A 22,128-nucleotide genomic window follows, 5' to 3' on the forward strand; every position below is an offset into this window, starting at 1 on the left:
GGGAGCACACAGTCGTGCTGTCGCGTTTTAACGCTCTCCGCCGTCTGGCTGTTGTACTCAGTTCCATCTATAGTTTGCCGTATAGTAAGTCCCCGTAGGTATTTTACCATATATTACATTCCTGGTGTATTTTAATTTATTCCTCCACTCTGTTCTGTTCCAATGATTGTTAGATTGAAGTCATTTTTATGGAGAAGTATGTACATAGAAGTAAATGGAAAATAATTTTTAAAAATTTAAAATTAAAAATAATTTCAAATTTAAAAAAATACTATTGAAGAGAACCAAATAAAGACAAGCAAAAACCCCAGAGACAAATTGTCCAAGTAATTTCTGTCTTTAACCATTATCCTCTGCTCTATAAATGATGCCATTTGTTTTTTCATTTTTTATTTTTTCAAGATTTTACTTATTTATTTGACAGAGAGCAAGAGAGAGCACATGAGAGGGGGGAGGGTCAGAGGGAGAAGCAGGCTCCCCGCCGAGCAGGGAGCCCGATGCGGGGCTCGATCCCAGGACCCTGGGACCATGACCTGAGCCGGAGGCAGACGCTCAACGACTGAGCCACCCAGGCGCCCCTACTAACAGTATTGTTTGACGCCTCAGAAATGGTGTTTGTTACTCTTACTCATGAGTATCCTGCTCCCTCCTGAAGGACCAGAACCAAGCGCCGCTAGATGGCACGCACGTGTGGGTTTGCCGCTGTGCCCTAGGGAAGCAGAGGACATGTTTCTGAGACACACGTCCTAGCATCAGCGGTGCTTTTGTGTTTTAATAGACTTTAGGGGCGCCTGGTTTCGGCTCAGGTCATGATCTCAGGGTCGTGGGATCAAGCCCCGCGTTGGACTCCATGCTCAGCAGGGAGGCTGCTTGAGTTTCTCTCTCCCCTTCCCCCGACCCCCCCCCCCCCCAAATAAATAAATCTTTAAAAGACAATAGACTTTATTTTAGGGCGCTTCTAGGTTCACAGCAAAGTTGACGGTTAGGAGTGGGGGTGTCCCACGTCCCCCGACCCTGCTCACACACAGCCTTCCTGTTACAAACGTCACCAGAATGGGACGTCTGTCACGGCGGATGTACCTGTATGGACACGTGACCCCGAGTCCGCAGTGTCTGGGAGGGTTCGCGCTTGGTGCTGTGTATTCTTGGACTGGATAAATGTGTGACGACACATGGCACAGAACCCCCTCCTGGCCCTCAGCCCTCCCTGTGCTCCAGCTGCTCAAACTCCTCCCTCCTCACCCCTGGCAGCCCATCATCTCTTACTGTCTGCATCGTTTTGCCTTTTCTAGAATGCCATAAAGTGAGAGTGTACACTCGGTGGCCTTTTCAGACTGGCTTTTTTCACTGAATACACATTTAGGTGAAAGTGTGCATTTAAGCCACCAGGTCCCATGGGGACCCAGGCAAGGGCAGAGCCCCTTGGGGACCGGGGACGCAGCCACCCTCCGTGTCTCTATGGCTTGATAGCCATTTCCTTCCGGTGCTGAGTAACACTCCCCTGTCCGATGCGGCACGGTTGGCGTATCCACTCATGTCAGGACATCGTGGCCGCACCAAGTTTTGGAGCAGAGAGAGCCCAGTACCGGCTTGTATGACCGTGGACCGTCCCCTAACCCTCCTCTTCTGGGTTCTCTTGCTCCTCCAGTGTCATTTGTGCTCTGTGTAGTTGTCTTTTTGGGGGAGAAGGTGCTCTGAAACTCACCCGCTGGCACACCTAGCTTTCTCAGGTGGAGAATAAGGAAGGAAGGCAGCTCAGCTCATGCGTCCCTAGGAAGAAGCATCAGCGTTCACCGTGCGAAATCTCGGCTCTTCTGCTCGCTGAAACTGGCCTCACCGTGTTTTAGATAAAGGTGTTGGGTGGTCCTTCCGGCCATCACGAGGGGAGAATAGGAGCGTGAGGTCACGTGCTGGAAGGAGCAGCATCTTTGGGATGTCATGGCCATGCTGTGTGGGTCTGCCTTTTAGATTCTCGCCCCTGATCGATCATTTGCTGTTGGCAGTTGATTCCGACAAGCGGCACGCCAGCGACTTTGCCCTGTGGAAGGCAGCCAAACCCCAGGAGATGTTTTGGGCCTCTCCTTGGGGAAAGGGAAGACCTGGCTGGCACATCGAATGTTCCACCATCTCAAGGTAAGGTTTTGTGTTCTGTGCAAGCTCGCGCAGTGCCCCACTTGGCCAGCAGAGGGGGTGGGTGTGCGCAGCTGCTTGTTGGGGCTGGGAGGAGGCGCCAGGCTCCCTAGGGAAACCAGACCCTTGCCAAGCAGCTTACCTGTCCACCATCACTGCCTGTCCTTTTTATCTTTTTATTTTTGAAGGTTTTATTTATTTATTTGGTAGAGATAGAGGAGCAGGGGGAAGGGGCAGAGGGAGAGGGGGAAGCAGGCTCCCCGCTGAGCAGGGACCCCCCCTCCCCCAACGTGGGGCTTGATCCCAGGACCCTGGCATCATGACCTGAGCTGAAGGCAGACGCTTAACCGACTGAGCCCCCCAGGCGCCCCTCCCCTCCACCCCCTGCCTGTCCTTTTTAGTAGAAAGTCCTGCTTTACAGTTCAGTTCTTGATTGTCACAGGACAGTTCATCTGTGCCTCTGTCTTTCCTCGGCGGTGGGTGTAGGGAGAGGTCCCTCGGGGACAGGACCATCTTCCTCTTTTTATTTTATATTAAGTTTTTAATTTTACTTCCAGGGTAGTTAACATAAAGTGTTACAGGGCACCTGGGGGGCTCAGTCAGTTAAGCGTCTGCCTTTAGCTCAGGTCCTGATCCCAGGGTCCTGGGATTGAGTCCTGCATCGGGCTCCCTCTCCCTCTGCCGCTCCCCCTGCTTGTGTGCGCTGCCAAATACATAAATAAAATCTTTAAAAAAAAAAAAAATACAGTGTTATATTAGTTTCAGCTGTGCAGTGTAGTGATTCAGCGGTTCTGTACATTACGTAGTGCCCATCGTGATGGTGTGCTCTTAATCCTCAAAGCCTGTGTCCCTCTGCCCCCCACTCTCCTCCCCTCGAGTGATCATCGGTGTGTTTTCTGTACTTAGGTATATGTCTTTCTCTGACTTATTTCGCTCACCATTATGCTCTCTAGATCCATCCATGTTGTTGGAAATGGCAAGATTTCGTTCGTATTTATGGCCGAGTACTATTCCATTTTACATATACTACATCTTCTTTATTCATCTATCAGTGGACACTTGGGCTGCTTCCATAGTTTGGCTATTGTAAATAATGCTGCAATAAACATCAGGGTGCACGTATCCCTTTGAATTAGTGTTTTTGTATTCTTTGGGTAAATATCCAAAAGTGCAATTGCTGGATCGTAGGGTAGTTCTATTTTTAACTTTTTGAGGAAACTCCATACTGTTTTCCAGAGTGGCTGTACCAGCTTGCATTCCCACCAACAGTGCACAAGGTTCCCCTTTCTCCACATCCTCTCCAACACTGTTTCTCGTGGTTTTGATTTTAGCCATCTGACAGGTGTGACTTGATTTTGATTTGCATCTCCCTGATGATGAGTGATGTTGAGCATCCTTTCATGTATATTGGCCATCTCTGTATCTTCTTTGGAGAAATGTAAGTTCATGTCTTCGGCCTATTTTTTAATTGGATTATTTGGTTTTGGTGTGTTGAGTTGTATCAGTTCTTTATGTATTTTGGATACTAACCATTTGTTGGGCATGTCATTTGCAAATGTCTTCTTCCATTCCTTCGGTTGTCTGTTAGTTTTGTTGATTATTTCCTTCGCTGTGCAAAAACTTTTTATTTTGATGAAGTCCCAATAGTTTATTTTTGCTTTTGTTTCTCTTGCCTCAGGAGACAGATATAGAAAGATGTTGCTATGGACAATGTCAGAGAAGTTACTGCCTGTGCTCTCTTCTAGGACTTTGATGGATTCCTGTCTCGCATTTAGGTCTTCCATCCATTTTGAGTTTATTTTTGTGCATGCTATAAGAAGGTGGTCTGGTTTCCTTCTTTTGCATGTGGCTTGTCCAGTTTTCCCAGCACCATTTGTTGAAGAGACTATCCTTTTCCCATTGTATATTCTTTCCTGCTTTGTCAAAGATTGACCATATAATTGTGGGTTTATTTCTGGGTTTTCCATTCTGTTCCACTGATCTAAGGTATCTACTTATGCCAGTACCATACTGTTTTGATGACTACAAACAATATAACTTGAGTAATATAATTTGAAGTCTGGAATTGCGATCCCTCCAGTTTTGTTTTTCTTTTTCAAGATGACTTTGGTTATTTGGGTCCTTTTGTGGTTCCATACAAATTTTAGGATTCTTTATTCTTTATTGTTACTGTTTATTCTGTGAAAAATGCTGTTGGTATTTTGATAGGGATTGCATTAAATGTGTAGGTTGCTTTGGGTAGTGAGGACACTTTAACAATATTTGTTTTTCAGTCCATGAGCATTGAATGTCTTCCATTTCTTTGTGTCATCTTAAATTTCTTACATCAGTGTTTTACAGTTTTCAGAGTACAGGTCTTTTACCTCTTTGGTTAGATTTATTCCTAGGTATCTTATTATTTTTGGTGCAGTTGTAAATGGGATTAGTTTCTTAATTTCTCTTTCTGCTGTTTCGTTATTAGTGAATAGAAATGCAACAGATTTCTGTACATTGATTTTATACCCTTTGACTTTATTGAATTCATTTATCAGTTTTAACAGTTTTTTTCGTGGAGTCTCTAGGGTTTTCTGTATATAATATCATGTCATTTGCAAATAGAGATTTGCTCCTTCCTTACCAATTTGGATGCCTGTTGTTTCTTTATGTTGTCTGATTGCTGAGGCTGAGATTTCCAGTACTGTGTTGAGTGAAAGTAATGAGAGTGGACATCCCTGTCTTGTTCCTGACCTTATGGGGAGAGCTCTCAGTTTTTCCCCATGGAGTATGGTGTTAGCTGTGGGTTTTTCATATATGGTCTTTATTATGTTGAGGTATATTTCTTTTAGACCTGCTTTGTTGAGGGTTTTTTATCCTGAATGGGTGTTATACTTTGTCAAAAGCTTTTTCTGCATCTATTGAAATGGTTGTATGGTTTTTATCCTTTCTCTTGTTGATGCGATGTATCATGTTGATTGTTTTGTGAATATTTAAACCACCCTAGCAACCCAGGAATAGATCTCACTTGGTTGTGGTGAATGATTTTTTTTTTTTTAAAGATTTTATTTATTTATTTGAGAGAGAGAATGAGAGAGAGAGAGCACATGAGAGGGGGGAGGGTCAGAGGGAGAAGCAGACCCCCTGCCGAGCAAGGAGCCCGATATGGGACTCGATCCCGGGACTCCAGGATCATGACCTGAGCCGAAGGCAGTCGCTTAACCAACTGAGCCACCCAGGCGCCCCTGTGGTGAATGATTTTTCAAAATATTTTGTTGGATTCAGTTTGCTAGTGTTTTGTTGAGGACTTTTGCATCTATATGCATCAGAGATACTGGTCTGTAGTTCTCTTTTTTAGTGATGTCTTTGTCTGCTTTTGGTATCAGGGTAATGCTGGCCTCACAGAATGAGTTTGGAGTTCCTCTTCTATTTATTGGAATAGTTTGAGAAGAATATGTATGAACTCTTCTCTAAATGTTTGGTAGAGTTCACCTGTGAAGCCATCTGGTCCTGGACTTTTGTTTTTTGGGAGTTTTTTTTATTACTTGTTTTGTGGTTATTTTTATAATTCTTCTCTGATCCTTTCTTCTCTTTCTTTCTTTCAAGGTTTGCTGGCTTTCTTTAGTGATATGCTTGAATTTCTTTCTTTATTTTTTGCACATCTATTCCTGGTTTTTTTTTTTTTTTTTTTAAGATTTTATTTATTTGAGAGAGAGAGAATGAGAGACAGAGAGCACGAGAGGGAAGAGGGTCAGAGGGAGAAGCAGACTCCCTGCCGAGCAGGAAGCCCGATGTGGGACTCGATCCCGGGACTCCAGGATCATGACCTGAGCCGAAGGCAGTCGCTTAACCAACTGAGCCACCCAGGCGCCCTATTCCTGGTTTTTGATTTGTGGTTACGATTAGGTTTTTATGTAACATCTTCTGCATATAGCAGTCAGTATTAAGTTGCTGATTCCTTAAGCCTGAACCCATTCTTTACTCCTCCCCACGTTTTACCTATATGGTGTCATACTTTACTTCCTTTTATTCTGTGACTCCCTTGACTGATTTTTTACAGATATATTTATTTTTACTGCTTTTGTGTTTCCTCCTTTTCATACTCTTAGTTATGGTCTTTCCTTTCTACTGAGCGAGTCCCCTTTAATATTTTTCTTTTCTTTTCTTTTTAAGATTTTTAAAATTTATTTATTTGTCAGAGAGAGAGAGAGCACAAGCAGGGGGAGTGGCAGAGGGAGAGGGAGAGGGAGAAGCAGGCTCTCCGAAGAGCAGGGAGCCCGATGTGGGACTCAGTCCCAGGACCGTAGGATCATGACCTCAGCCGAAGGCAGATGCCCAACGACTGAGCCACCCAGGCATCTCCCCTTTAATATTTCTTACAGGGCTGATTTAGTGGTCATGAACTCCTTTAGTTTTCATTTGTCTGAGAAACTCTATCTCTCCTTATTCTGAATGACAGTCCTGCTGGATAGAGTATTCTTGTCTGCAGGTTTTTTTTTTTTTTAACTTTTCAACACTTTTTTTTTTTTTTTTGACAGAGACAGAGAGAAAGCATGAGCAGGGTAAGTGGCAGGAGGAGAGGGAGAAGCAGGCTCCCCAGTGAGCAGGGAGCCTGATGCGGGACTCAATCCCAGGACCCAGGGATCATGACCTGAGCCAAGGGCAGACGCTTCACCGACTGAGCCACCCAGGCGTCCCTCTTTCAGCACTTTGAATATATCATGCCAGTCTCTGGCCTGCAAAATTTCTGCTGAAAAATTCACTGATAGCCGATTGGGGTTTCCCTTGTGTGTAACTGTCTTCTTTTCTCTGCTGCTTTTATTTATTTTAGGGAGAGAGTGTGTGAGAGGGGGGAGGGGCAGAGGGAGAGAATCTTCAAGTAGACTCCACACTAAGTGCAGAGCCTGATGTGGGGCCTGATCCCATGACTCTGAGATCATGACCTGAGCTACCCAGGTGCCCCCCCCCCCCCCGTTTTTTTCTTTATCACTGTATTTTGCCATTTTATTTACTGTGTGTCTTGGTGTGGACCTCCTTGTGTTGATTTTCTTGGGGGAATCTCTGCCTCCTACATCTGGATATCTGTTTCCTTCCCTAGATTTAGGAGGTTTTCGGCTATTATTTCTTCAAATAAATGTTCTGCCCCCTTTTCTCTCTTATTCTGGGATCCCTATAACATGCATGTTGTTATGCCTGATGGAGTCACTGAATTCCCAAAGTCTATTCTCGTTTTGCATAATTTTTTTCTCTCACCAGCTCAGCTTAATTACTTTCCATTACTCCATCTTCCAGGTCATTAATTAGCTCTTCTGCTTCCTCTAGCCTGCTATATATTCCATCCAGCGTATTTTTAATTTCATTTATTGTGTTCTTCATCTTTCGTTCTTTTTTTATCTCTCTGTTAACAGTCTCACTGATATCCTCCACTCTTTTCTCAAGCCCAGTGAGTATCTTTACAATCATTACTTTAAATTCTCTTTCAGGTAGAGTACTTGTGTCTGTTTCACTTGAGTGTCTTCCTGTGGTTTTGTCCTGTTCTTTCATTTGGGACATACTCCTCTGACTCCTCATTTTGTCTAACTCTGTCTGTTTCTGTGTGTTAGGAAAGTCAGCTATATCTCTTGCTCTTGAAGGTAGTGGGCAGGTGCAGACTTCTAACAAGGGGCGCTGGCCCATTTCCACAGGGGATGCACAGCTGCTGTGGAGACTGGGTGGCTGGGGCTGCTCCACAGGGTGTGTGGGTCTGGGGTGCAGTTTAACCAGCCACCCCACCAGGATCGAGGCCCCACAAAATGCATGCGTTGGGAGATGTGGTGTTGGTGAGCTTTATGCCAGTCTTCTGGGGCTAAGACAGCATAGGCAGGGCGCTTGGTATAAGAAATTGAGATAGTGAGCATCAGTGTGGCACTGGTTCACACAGGTGGCTGTGTGTGCTGAGGAGCAGGGGAGGGAAATGGTGCCTTCTAGGTCCTGGAGGTTTCTGGAGGGATCTCCCTGCGATCCCTGCCTCTCCAGGGCTCTTTGTCAGGTGTCTCTTTAAGGGTGGGAACTCAGCTTCCTAACACCCTCCTGGCTCTCCCAGAGCCTAGCTGTTGATTTTTAAAATTCCCGCTTTTCGGGGCATCTGGGTGGCTCAATCGGTTGGGCGTCTGCCTTCGTCTCGGGCGTCGGGCTCCCTGCTCAGCGGGGAGTCTGCTTCCCCTCTGCCTCTGCCTGCCGCTCTGCCTACTTGTGCTCTATCTCTCTGTCAAATAAAATCTTTAAAAAAAAAAAAAATTCCCGCTTTTGTGTTTTAAAGATTTATTTATTTATTTTAGAGGGAAAGAGAGAGTGTGCAGTGGAGAGGGACAGAGGGAGAGGGAGAGAGAGTTCCAAATAGACTCCGCAATGAATGTGGAACCTGACCCAGGCTCGATCCCACGACCCTGAGATCATGACCCAAGCTGGAACCAAGAGTCACATGCCCAAACGACTGCACCACCCAGGCACCCCTAAAATTCCAGGCTTTTAAGTCCTCCTGGTTGTAAGAACTCATGAAATTCTGTCCCTCTCACTTTCAAAGCCAAATGATACAGGGATTTATCTTCCTCATGTGGGCTCACCGGCATGATAGTCTGTTTCTTGCCCTTTTCCCCGCCACCCCCTTCCCCACTGTGGGCTCCCTCCCCACTGCAGACAGCCAGGCCCTTTTAGCTCCTGACTGTGTCTTTGCCCTTCCTACCCTCTTTGATGTGGTCTGTTCTCTCCCTTTAGCTGTGGAGTTCGTTCTGCGAGTCTTTGGGTCGTTCTATGGATTATTTACACGGATATGAGTATTTTCTAGTTGTATCTGTGGGACGAGGCTAGCTTAGGGTCTTTCTACTCCGCCATCTTCTCAGTCTCTCCCTGAACCACCTTCCTCTTACTTGCTGCTCCCCCAGAGATGGTTGTGGATCAGACCCATCAAGCACCACCCCAGCTTCCACTTTGCTGGCTCCTCAGTCTTCGGTCTGCCCACCTTCCAGCTCTTCTTCTGGAGCAGCATCATGCACTGGAGATCCTCCTCTGTAGACTGTTCCTCTGGTACTTCCCATGGTTCTCCTGGTGGCCAGATGCGCCGCTTCTTGTGTGTGCATGTGGTGGGGTACAGGAGACAGCTAACTGCGTGTGCTCTTCTGAATAGGCACGCCTCGTGTTACTGTGCTTTGTAGATACTGTGTTTTTGCCGATTGAAGGTCCGTGGCAACCCCGTGTGGGGCAAGTCGGTGGACATCAGTAGTATTTGCTCACTTTGTGTCTCTGTGTCACGTGTGTGTAATTCTCACAGTATTTCAGGCTTTCTTATTATTATTATATTTGGTATGGTGATATGTGATCGTAGTATTGGACGTTACTACTGTGATTGTTTGGGGGAACATGAACCATGCCATGTTCACGTGCCCCACTGTGAGATGATGAACTTAGTCGACAAATGTTGTATGTGCTCTGACTGCACCAGAACTGGCTATTCCCCCCTTGCTCTCCCTCTTCTTGGGCCTCCCGATTCCCTGAGACACAACAGTGTTGATTAATAACCCTCCAGTGGCCTCTAAGTGTTCAAGTGAGGAATTCACACATCTCTCACTTTCAATCAAAAGCTAGAAGTGGGGGCACCTGGGTGGCTCAGTCGTTAAGCATCTGCCTTCGGCTCAGGTCATGATCCCAGGGTCCTGAGATCGAGACCCGCATGGGCTCCCTGCTCAGCGGGAAGCCTGCTTCTCCCTCTCCCACTCCCCCTGCTTGTGTTCCCTCTCTCGCTGTCTCTATCTCTGTCAAATAAATAAATAAAATCTTTAAAAACAAACAAACAAACAAACAAAAGCTAGAAGTGATTAAGCTCAGTAGGGAAGGCAGGTCGAAAGCCAAGAGAGGCTGAAAGCTAGGCCTCTTGTGCCAAACAGTCAGCCAGGTTGTGAATGTAGAGGAAACGTTCTCGAAGGAAATGAAAAGTGCTACTCCAGTGAGCACACAAACGATAAGAAAGTGAAACAGCTTTACTACTTACATGGACAAAGTTTTAGTCATCTGTATAGAAGATCAAACCAGCCACAACATTCCCTTAAGCCAAACCTAATCCAGAGCAGGGCCCTGACTTTCTTCAGTTCTGTGAGGGCTGAGGGAGGTGAGGAAGCTGCAGAAGGAAAGTCTGAAGCTCGCAGAGGCTGGTTTATGTGCTTTAAGGGAAAGAAGTCTTTTCTACAAAAGTGCCAGTGCTGATGGAGAAGCTGTAATAAGTTCTCCAGAAGATCTCGCTAGGGCAGTGAATGAGGGTGGCTGTGCTAAACAACGGATTTTCAGTGTAGACAGAACTCCCTTCTTCTGGAAGAAGATGCCATCTTGGTCTTCAGTGGCCAGAAAGAAGTCAGTGCCTGGCTTTATAGCTTCAAAGGGCAGGCTAACTCCCTTGTTACGGGCTAATGCAGCCAGCTGGTGACTTTAAGTTGAAGCCAATGCTCACTCACCATTCCAAAAGTCCTAGGGCCCTTAAGAATTATGCTAAATCTACTCTGTGCTCTGTAAATGGAACAAAATAGCCTGGATGACAGCACATCTCTTTACAACACGGTTTACTGAATATTGTAAGCCTACTGTTGAGACCTACTGCTCAGAAAAGAAGATTCCTTTCAAAACCCTACTGCTCATTGATGATGTACCTGCCACCCAAGAGCTGTGATGGAGATGGACGAGATTAATGTTGTGCTCACACCTGCTCACACAGCATGCATTCTGCAGCCCATGGAACAAGGAGTATTTAAATAGTGCGTTTTGTAAGGCTATAGCCACCAAAGAAAGTGATTCCTCCGATGGATCTGGGGAAGTAAACTGAAAACCTTCTGGAAAGGATCTGCCAATGTATATGCCACTGAGAACATGTGGGATTGATGGGAAGAGGTCAAGTGTCAACATGAGCAGAAGTTTGGAAGACACTGATACAACCCTCTTGGATGACTTTGGGGGGTTTGAGACTTCAGCGGAGGAAGTCACTGCGGACGTGGTGGAAATAGAAGAAGAACCAGAATCAGAAGTGGGGCCTCAGGATGGGACTGAATCACTGCGATCTCATGATAAAACTTGATCTGTTGAGGAGTAGCTTCTTACAGATGAACAAAGAACATAGTTTCTTGAGATGGAATGTTCTTCTGGTGAAGACCCTGTGAAGGTTGTTGAAAGGGCAACAAAGGATTTAGAATATGACATAACCTGAGTTGATCAAGCAGTGGCAGGGTTTGAGAGGATGGACTCCAGTTTTGGAAGTAGTTCTGTGGGTACAGTGCTATCAGACAGCATCACATGGAACAAATCGTTCATGAAAGGAAGAGTCCATCAATGTGGCGAACTCTATTGCTGTCGTACTGTAAGAGCTTGCCACGGCCACCCCCACCTTCAGCAGCCACTGCCCTGACGGGTCTGCAGCCGTCCCCATCGGGCAAGACCCTCCTCCAGCAAAAAGACTACAGTTTGCTGAAAGCTCGCAAGATGGTTAGCATTTTCAAGCAATAAAGTGTCTTCTCATTAGCGTATGTACATTGTTTTTTAGACAATGCTGCTGCATACTTAATGGACTACAGGGTAGTGTAAACATCACTGCTCTATGCGCTGGGAACCCCGAAAGTTCATCTGACTCACTTTATTGTGATATCCACATGATTGTGGTGGTGTAGAACTGAGCCCACGGGATCTCGGAGGCAGGCCTGTCAGGTCTTTTCCCGTTCAGCACTGGTGCCGAGAACCGCCTGTGATGGTTCTCACGCCATCATGCCTCGGCGTCGTGGTGCTGCGCTGGGTGGGCGGACCATCGTGCACTTAGCTAGGACCCTACAGATGAGCATGTAGTTCCCAGTGGTTTGCTCTTACAAATACCTGCAGTGAATAACCTTGTACATTTATTTTCTGTCTGGGGAGGTGTGAGGGTTTTTAGTATCGTTAGTAACCCATGATTTTCACATATCTGATGGGTTTCAGCTCATTGTAGACGTTTACTTTAATGAGCAGTTTTAAAGATTAGAAACATATAGAAAATATAATTAAGATGAACATTTCAGACTACTGGCTACACCCAAACTTGAAGATCAGCAAACGCAGTTCTGCAGTTGGTCATCGTGTGTGGTGCTGTTTGCTGGCCGAGTCTGAGTGTGCGCGTCAGAAGGAACAACCGTCCTAGGAGAGTGCTGTGCCCCAGACACTCACCCCAGCCTGGTTTCTCCTCGGTGGACACGGAGCAGACACTCCCTCCCCAGGTGGGAGCGCCTCGTGCTCCATGACCTGCCTGCCCAAGTCGTGTTCGTTCTGCTGAGGACCTAGGAGGGGCGCTACATTTCCCACCAGGCCTCCCCTACTGCCCTCACCTGTGGTGATGCCGATAGGACTCTTCTGGAAACGCACCTGGGAATTCCTGAGACGTCACGAAGCAGGGCCCAGCTTTGCATTAAAAAACCATGTCCAGCCCTCAGTCCCTACTGCACACACTTATGTGTGTTTATAAATACTTTTGACTTAAGAGCAATGTGGGGTATATATTGGATGGTAAAAAGATATTTATTTTGTAGATTCAAATAATTTCTCTACAGTAGGTAGAAAAGATTTAGTAAATTTCAAATGTAATGTTACCATTAAATGTTTTTGTTGAACTCTAAATAATGAAAATAGACTTGTATTCCTTCTTGGTGTTCTCTTGTTTTTAAACAGGCCTAACTTACAGACAAGATAGAGACTAATATAATGAACACCATAGACCCAGTTTAGCGTTAATTTTTCAGGTAACCTCTATGCCCAACGTGGGGCTGGAACTCGTGACCCCGAGATCAAGAGTCAGACTGAGACAGCCAGGCGCCCTCACCGTTTAGCTTTGTTAAGTCCGAACGCTGTCAGCTTTGTTCCAGATCTTTGTAAAAATGAATCACTCATTACAGATGGAAAGAAACGAGGCCCTTTTCTCTCCTCCCTGGTCCTGTCCCTCCAGTCTCACACTCCCTTTGTGCCACTTGAACTTCAAGGACTCAGAGACTCTCTAAAGCCCGTCACCAGGGATGTGTATTAGCGGCCTGGCGCGTTCCTGCCCCCACCGGTGTGGCCAGTGTGGACGTGTCTTTCTAAAGCAGGCCAGTGGGAGTCAGCAGGAAGGGATCTCAGTGAGGCTGTGGCATCTTCGGAAGGGTCCATTTTGGGGGCACCCGGCTGGCTCTGTTGGTAGATCCCGCGACTCTGGGCCTCGGAGTCATGAGTTCAAGCCCCACGTTGGGCATAGAGGTTACTTAATAAAAAAAAAATTAAAAATTAAAAGAAATGTCTGTTTTTAGCCATGTTTAGAGAATTCACGAGTGTCTGTACCCTGAGCTCTGTGCGCAGGGGCAGGTGACGGCCTTGGGAGCTCCGCGTCTGCCCGGGGCGCCCACAGGCCCACGTTCTCACCGTGCTGACAGTTACGTTCTTGCTGTTGTCCCAGGCGGAGGCCCCGGCCTGGCCCTAGTAGGCACGTGCTCTGGGGACAGTGACACAGACTTTGAGTGTCTGGCCAGCCCCATGGTCCCCAGCAGCCCTGCTAGTTGTAGGCTGCAGTTTTGTGGGACCTGAGGTTTTTCAGGAACGCAAGTGTTAGAGCAGAGATGTGATGCTTTGAATTCAGTTACCTTGTTATTCATATGTGATGCTAAATAGTTCTATTTTCAAAAGCCATAGTAAAAATTCTCTTGATTTTATGTGCTCTTTTGTTAAAGTTGGAAAACCACTAAACTCTACCTCTGAAAAGAAAAGGTAATTTTGTATTTTTTTTTAGATTTTACTTATTTGACAGAGAGAGACAGCGAGAGAGGGAACACAAGCAGGGGGAGTGGGAGAGGGAGAAGCAGGCTTCCCGCGGAGCAGGGAGCCCGATGCGGGGCTCGATCCCAGGACCCCAGGATCATGACCTGAGCCAAAGGCAGATGCTTAACGACTGAGCCACCCAGACGCCCCAATTTTGTATGTTTTTAAAAGCATCTATTATATCCAGAACAAAGAGAATTAAATCTCTGTACCAGGAGGTAAAGCTATGAATTAGAGATTCGTGAAATTAAAACAATTTGAGTTTCTGTGTGCATCAATTAAATTACCATGCATATTGATTTGAAGTTGCGATCCATTTGCTGGTTGCATAAAGGCTGGGAGGATTAACTGTAAATGTGCTATTTGAACTAACCCATGTCTCTACGCTGCCCTGCAGTCTGGTGTTTGGAAGCCAGCTGGACATCCACTCGGGCGGGGTCGATCTGGCCTTTCCGCATCACGAGAATGAAATCGCCCAGTGTGAGGCTTTCCATCAGTGCAGGCAGTGGGGAAATTATTTTCTGCATTCTGGTAAGTCATGACTTCGTGTTAATTTGTTCTATTTCGGTTCTGTCGATTTTCTTTATTGGTGAAACCGCTCCATTTGCAGACGCATGGCTCCAGTAGGTGAAGAAACAGAGTTGGCTCTCCCAGCGTTTGAGTCTGAAGCAGCTGGATGTGAGCCTCTCCGGATCGGAGTTACGAGTGTGCCTTTTTGGAAGAAGTGCAGACTGAGTGGAATGTGGGAACGTTCTCGGTGCGGGGGTGGCGGCAAAATGTGCCGTGTGGCGGGCGGTGGGCTGCCTGACGTTACACTTCTCTCGGGTTCCCAGGACCGTAAGCCCTGAGGCTGCTTGGCCCGGAGCGCGCCCACTGCCGCGTTTCCCGCACCCCAAGCCCTCCTGGGAGGCGCCCCCACGGTGACCGCCATCTCTGAATCACACCTCAGTTCCCTATGACGCAAGGCCCACGACTGCGCTGCCCACGGGAGTCTGGGAAGAAACAAAGCAGAAGCGGAGCGGGCCCAGTGGCTGCTTCTGGCATCGTATTTCCCGGGGGGAACCCAACAGTGGCCGAAACCCTGTATTTCTGCCAACAACACGGCTTGCTGGCAGATTCCTGAAATAGGGCGAAAGCCTGACGGTCCCGGTTCCACCCGGGGCCAGCAGGGTGGGCGCTGCGCAGGGGCTCCAGAGCTGACCCCTGGGGCCCGGCACATGCCACTGTCTCCCTCTGGCATGGGACTGGAGGGGAAGGCACCCGCGGCATAAATGCGCACAGAGCCCGTTGGGCAGAGACCCTCCAACGACCGAGGCGCCACGCCCCGTCCCATCTCACACGTGGGGACACGGCACCCGGATGAGCCGTCGGGCACACCTGCCGTGGCTGTGCTCCCGTGGCACCACGTTCTCCTTCATCTCCTTCATCCCACGGCCGCCCGGGGCTGGGGGAACAGCTGTGTCTCCTTCCTGATGTAAAGGATGCAAGAGAAGTCGTCAGATGGGTTTCATTTTCCAACGACTGTCAACTTAAAAAATGTTTAATTGTGTTTGGTGTGGACATGTTACATCGAAGTGCGTGTTGAAGGTTATATTTCTGTTTGGAAGCCACATTTTCACCAGTTCTCGGAAAGCTCGTCCGTGGAGCCCCGTTGTGCTCGATGTCCTACCGTGTCAGGAGAGGGGGCCCCGGAAGTAAACCATGTGAACGTACAGCCCAGGGGAGCCCCGCTGGGACTGAGAAGCCCCGGACTTGGGTCCTCCTGTCTTCCGTACGTGGGGGTGAAGGAGTGCCAGGCTCTCGAGAAGCCCGCGGAAACGGACTGCAGTGGGAAATCGAATCAGTCCTTCTCAGAGACGTGCAGTTCGGAACGTCCGAAATCCAGTGGATATTGCTGGGTGCCTGGTTTGCAGAAGCAGAGTTCTGGCCTCTGCTGGGCTGACGAGGCCTCAGGCTGGTGTTTCCAGGGCGCAGGACGGGGGGCAGGGTGGCACGGGGTGCCGGGGGGGCAGGGCGGACCCCACGCCCTCCAGCAGGTGTGGTTGTGGCTTCCCTCCTGGGGGGCACTGTCCTATAGCAACGCGGACGTGGGTGTTTGCCTCCTGCAGAGCAAGCGCGGCGTGTGAAGCTGACCTGCAGCCCCAGCTGCTCCCCCCTCTTCCACCCAGTTCAGAACAAACTACTGTTTTTGTTTCAGGGCATTTGCACGTGAAAGGCAAAGAAGAAAAAATGTCCAAATCGCTGAAAAACTACATTACCATTAAGGTAACGGGGCACCGCTGACCTGTCCGGAGGGCTGCTGTGTGGGGCGACCCCAGTCTCTGATCGCCGGTGCTCCCGGCCCTGACAGGCTTCTCCTCCCGCCACGTTTAACTTACTGTTTCTCGTGGTAAAAGCGCGGCGGTATCCGGCATTCTGGTTCTCGGCCGAGTCCCCTGCCCCCCGTGGGCCGGCTTCCCCACGGACGTCTGCCTGTCCCCTCCTGCGTCCGGACGCTCACACCACCTTCTTCCCTGGCCTTGGCCCACACGGCTACCCTGAGTCCCCTTTACCCCTTTTCCTGTCCCAGCGCCCGCCTGCCGGCCTGTGGCTTCGCGACTTCGCTGTGCTGTGGGGGTGGGGGCGGCGTGTGAGTGTCCACGTGAGCGGAAAACACGTGAACTCATGGGGGCGCTTCCAACACTTCGCTCATCTTTGGGCCCGTAAAGCCAAATGTAGTTTTAATTGCAAATGTTAAAATGCAAGGCCAGTTACCAGACCCTCATCCCCTGAACACGCGAGCACTCGAGCTGTTCCCACCAGATTTACATACAGTCGCCCCCTGTGCGCGGTCTCGCAGACATGGTCTCACGGTCACGGTCTCACAGACGCGGTCCGGGGGCCGTGACCAGCAGCCTCGTGCTGCGTCCCGAGCCTGCGTCCGTCCCCTCAGCTCCCCTCGTCATGGGGGCGTTCGAAATCTCTCCTCATCACAAGAGGGGCGAGCACCGGACAGGAAGGTGTGTTGAGGGAGAGGGAGACCACATCCCGGTAACTTTCATCACAGCATCACGGTTGTGTGTGCCCTATGGTTGTCGTTAATCCCTGTGCCTGCAGCATAATTAAATGTTCTCACAGGCATGTTTGTCCAGGAAACCCAGAGGCTTTGGTCCTGTCACATATTCAGGCATCCACAGGGGCTGTGGAGCGTATCCCCTGCGGATGGGGGCGCTGGAAGCCAAAAGGGGAGTGCTCCTCATAAAATAGTCTTTATATGCTTTTCTTAAGTGGAAGTGTTCAGTGTTCTACACATTTTCCTACAGAAGAGTTAAACTTACATACTTGCCACAGATTCAAGAGTTGTTACTTTGCTACCTTTACTGCTTCTGGGGTCCTGATGGGAGCGGTGGGCACATAGGCGTGCACGGTGTGTACTTTATCACCACGGTTGCTGAGCCATCGGACATCATGACACTGCCCCATTCTGCGTGCTACTCCCCAAAACAAGGACGTTTTCCTGTGTAACCCAGATGCCAAAAACGTCAGCACTAATTCCTTAACATCACTGACTCCTCAGTGTTCAGATTTTTCCACGTGTCCCAATGTCTTTTATAGCCTTGGTTTTTTTCAAACCAGGATCCAGTGAAGGTTCCTGTGTTGCATTTCTATGCTGTGTCTTCTTGGGCCTTTCAGAAGGTATTTTTCATTGTGGTGAAACACAGAACATAAAAGTCACCGTCGTAACTGTTGTTACGTGCACGGTGCTCACGTCATTGTGCAAGAGAGCTCCAGAACTTCCTTATCTGGCCAAACTGGACCTTTCCCCTGTTGAGCAAGTCCCCGCCGCCCCCTCCCCAGCCCCTGGCGTCCGCCAGGCTGCTCCCTGGTCTCGTGACGGACGGTGAGCACTCTGGGAAGCGCATGGAAGTGCAGACACGCGGCATTTGCCCTTTGTGACTGGCCTGTTCCACCCAGCGTGATGCCCTCCAGGTCCATCTGTACCGCAGCAGATGGGGGGAGACAGGAGCTCCTCTGTGACTGGGTGTTTCTGGCTTCTGATCCACAATAGTCTCTCTCCTTTTATTTTCTGTGCGGTGTTGACTTTTTGAAGACATGAGGCCAGTTTTGTTGAACATCACGTGTTTTGTATTTGTTTCTCTGTGGTGTCATGTAACTCGTTCTTCTGTCTCCCGTTCTTCCCATAGCTGGAAGTGAGGCCTCGAGGCTTGACTCAGGTCGGGGTAAATCTGGCGGGAACACTTCCTCCGCGGTGCTGTGGGCCCCGCATGGCAGCCCTCTGGGGGCCACAGCGCCAGGCCGTCCTGCCGTTAGTGATGGGTCTGACCGCTGGGGTCCGTGACGGCCACCACATCTCTCTGACGTAGAGATTCTTATCTCCTTCCCGTGCGCCTGGACAGCCAGTGAGGTTATCTGCCGCCGGGCAGCCCGTACCCTGACAGCTGCCGCCTGTGGTGTTCACGTCCGCTGGGGGCTTCGCCCCGTCCTGCACGTCAGTAGTCCTGGTGAAGCACACTGTCTTGTGCTGTTGCCCGGCTGGCCCTCCTCTTCAAAGACGGGGGTTCTCTGTTGTTCTCTTTTCAATATTGCTAGGAGTTCAGCTTTTGTACTTTGTGTATTATCAATTCAGTCTTCATCCTTTTTATGCCGAAATTATCCCAGATTTGACCGGGGGGAAGGCAGGGAGGAGGCTCCCTTGACTGGTTCCTGCATCCCAGGGAAATGCCCCGTGTGCATCCTTGCTTTCCGCCCTATTTCCCTTTGCCTCTGGCCCCAAAGCTGCCACTTCTCCAGGGAGCTTTGCTGCCTTTGCGAGGACATGGAATTTTGAGCCAAGGTCTGGGCATTTGGTGTGTTTGCTGCTGCTGGAGTGACATTGCTTCCAGGCCCCTTCAGGGGACAGAGCTGGAGGACGAGATGGACCCCCACGCGCGAAGTCGTCAGCCGCTGGAGTTCACTGTGAGCTATCCAGTCTTACACGGCGGGACTGGCTTGTTTTAGCTCTTTTCCTCTTTTACAAAAAATCTTGTTTCCTTACGACAGCATATCAGCTTTGTGCTTTATCTTAAAATCGACATGTTGTAAAATTTAATACCAATATTCCTATTAACAGTAGAGTAATTGTATTGAGTAAAGTTAAGGTTTTCTGGCAATTCTGGTTTTAATAACAGCTTTATTGAGACATAATTCACATATGGAGGTTTCACCCTGTATAGTGTATTCAGTGGTTTTTAGCATCTTCACAGAGTTGGGCACCTGTCCCAGCCACCTACTTGACACGCTCCCCGAGCCACACGGAAACCACGCGCCCGTGAAGCGCTCACCCCCCTCCCCCCTCAGCCCCCAGCGTCCCCTGGTCTTTCTGTCTCTGTGGACTTGCCGGTGCTGGGCTTGCGTTTCCTGTCGCTCTCAGCCTCTGGCACGGGGGTCACGCGGCTGGGCACACGCCCGCACAGAGTGTAATTATTTGCTGGGTCGCGTCCCCCTTAGCTGCACAGCAGGCTCGTTTGTCAAGTTTGTTTCCAGTTGGAGGGCATCTCTTTCCCCTTTCTCTTTCCCTCTATTTTCCGAGAGCATGAAGTGTTGTTCCGAGTTCAGCGGGAAGCACTGAGCTGAGGGCCCAGGACGCCATCCCCAGTGCGCCTCTGCCGTGTGGCTTGTCCCCAGGTCACCCTCCCAGCGTTCGCTGTGACAGAAGGAAGCCGTCTGTGTAGGAGTCCTGATTTTCTCCTCCTCGTGCGGTGCACCGTGTGTCCTGGAGTGCACCTTGCTTCTCCCCCTTCACAACAAGTGGTTTTAGAAGGAGTGGGCTTCCCCCAGGAAGTGTGCAGGCTGCAGACAAGGCCGGGTAGCCACGGGGCGTGAGGAGCCCTCCTCCTCCCTGGCCATGCTCCCCGGCTGCCCGTGTTCTCTCCCAGAGCAACTGTCACCAGCTTCTTGGCACAGTGCACGTGTGTAAATACATTTCTCGGTTTTTTCTTTCCACGCAAGTGGTCGAACTGTTTTGCACTTGCTTTATTCACTTAATGAATCTTTTGGGTCAGTTTCTTCCATATGGAGTTAATTTTTCAGAATGGCTGGGTTGTCCGTTGCATCTTAATTAATTTAAACAGTGTCCTCTTGATGGTCATTTAAATTGTGTCAAACTGTCTACTAGAGGGTGTGCATTTTAAACGTTCATAGATGTTACAGCGTCTGCATTGCTTTTCACGAACACTTGGGGGCCCATGGGGTGCTGCTGTACCATGATTAGTGTAGCATGAAGGCCGTCAGAGGATGTGTGCATGCAGAGTGTTCTGGATAAAGCCTCTGGTAGCATAGCAGGTGTGCTCGACGTTCCCGCCGGCAGGGAATGAAAGTGTCCATTTCCCTTATCCACATGAACTCCATACAGTCTTAATCTGGTTAACGTTTTCCCTGTTAACTTGGTGAAAATTGACAGCTAGATTTTAAATTTCCATTTCTCTGTTTATTATGGTGCATTTGAGCGTGTGTACTTATTGTCTCTTGTTACTTTGTATTTTGGCCAGTCGGCAACTTGGCCTTGCGGGCTGTCCCTGGGGATGCTCAGCCATGTCCCTCATGGAAAAAACACGTGTCAGTTTCCCAGTTTCTAACAGGAGGTTTTCCTGCCAGTCCTCATTATTTGGGAGACCATGGACAGGCTTTTAGAACGGTCTGCAGGAAAACTTGATTCTTTCTGCTTGACAGACTGGAGTCCGCGTGGGGAAAGCTCAACCATTACAGTTCAGATAACAGCTCAAAACGGGCCTTTTCTAACCTCTAGGTTGTGATTTGGGACCCGTTACCTTACTGTCAAAGTCTTAGTTTTTCCTTCTGAACATGACCTAGCAGCGCCCACTCTGAGGGCCCCCGAGCACGTGAAGTGAGGCAAAGGGCCGAGTCTGTGGTCAGTCCGCCTGCCCCGGGCACTGGGGGAAGGGCAGTGTGCGTTAGGGGGGGTTGCACCCAGCTTCCTGCTGGCCTGCGCCCCCGTAGCTCACTGTCTGAGCATTCGCCGCCCCCTGGCCTCCCAGCACACAGGCCAGGTGACATTTCGCCTGTCCGGGAGCTGTGGTCATGCTGTGCGTGGAGGCTGAGCAGTGGGAGGAATGGGGTAAAGCGTGACCTCCACAAAGACCAGCAACAGGGAGGGCGACCCAGGTATTCAGGGCAATGAGGTTCGGGAAGGTACAGCGCTTCCCCCTCCCTTATCTTTCCCAGCTTCACTGAGGTATGATTGACAGGCGCAACTGTGTGTATTTAGAGTGTACAACATGATTTGATACGCGTGCATGTGGTGAACTGTTTGCACATAGGTTAGTTAACACATGAAAACACTTACGATCTCCTGCATGCAAGTTTCAAGTACCCGACACAGTGTTACTAATTACCGCCACTGTGCTGTCCGTTAGAGGCCCAGAGCTGCTTCATCATACAGCTCAGAATCTACCCTTTGACCAGCATCTCCCCGTCTCCCCCAGCCCGAGCCCCCGGCAAGCACCATTCTACTCTGTTTCTGTGAGCGCGACTTTTTTTTTTCTTCCACACATGGGTGGATCCTACAGTATTTGTCTTTCTCTTTTTATTTACTTAACATAATGTCTTCCAGGTTCATCCATTTGTCACAAATGGCAGATTTTTTTTTTGACGACTGAATAATACTTCATTGTACGTACATGTGTCTGTATAACATTTGTCTAATCCATTCGTCCATTCACAGACACTTAGGTTGCTTCCGTATCTTGGCTGTTGTGAACAGTGATGCAGTAAACATGGGGGTGCAGATACCTCTTCGAGATACGGATTTTGTTTCCTTCAGGTAATTATCCAGAAATGGAATTCCTGGGTCGTAGGGAAGCTCTATTTTTTTTTTTTTTTAAGATTTTATTTATTTGACAGAGAGACAGAGAAGGAACACAGCAGGGGGAATGGGAGAGGGACAAGCAGGCTTCCCGCGGAGCAGGGAGCCCGATGCGGGGCCCGATCCCAGGACCCCGGGATCATGACCTGAGCCGAAGGCAGACACTTAACGACTGAACCACCCAGGCGCCCTGGGAAGCTCTATTTTTAACTTTCTGAGGACCCTCCATACTGTTTTCCAGAGTGGCCACGCCGGTTTGCATTCCCACCAGCCGTGCACGAGGGTTCCCCTTTCTCCGCATCCTCACCAACACCTGTTGTTTCTTCTGTTTTTGATTCTAGCCA

General features: G+C 49.0%; 1 protein-coding gene across 2 annotated transcripts in view; it reads left to right on the forward strand.

Moving 5' to 3' along the window:
• Positions 1-22,128, forward strand: part of CARS2 (cysteinyl-tRNA synthetase 2, mitochondrial) — a 45,160-nt gene that overhangs the window by 15,742 nt on the left and 7,290 nt on the right. For both annotated transcript variants that reach the window (XM_021696020.1, XM_021696021.2), the window contains 3 exons: positions 2,004-2,133; positions 14,321-14,454; positions 16,121-16,188. In XM_021696020.1, the coding sequence (XP_021551695.1) occupies positions 2,004-2,133; positions 14,321-14,454; positions 16,121-16,188 (332 nt within the window). The remainder of the gene's footprint in view (positions 1-2,003; positions 2,134-14,320; positions 14,455-16,120; positions 16,189-22,128) is intronic.

Source organism: Neomonachus schauinslandi, chromosome 3 (genome assembly GCF_002201575.2).
Source record: "Neomonachus schauinslandi chromosome 3, ASM220157v2, whole genome shotgun sequence".
In the NCBI taxonomy this organism is placed as follows: Eukaryota; Metazoa; Chordata; class Mammalia; order Carnivora; family Phocidae; genus Neomonachus; species Neomonachus schauinslandi.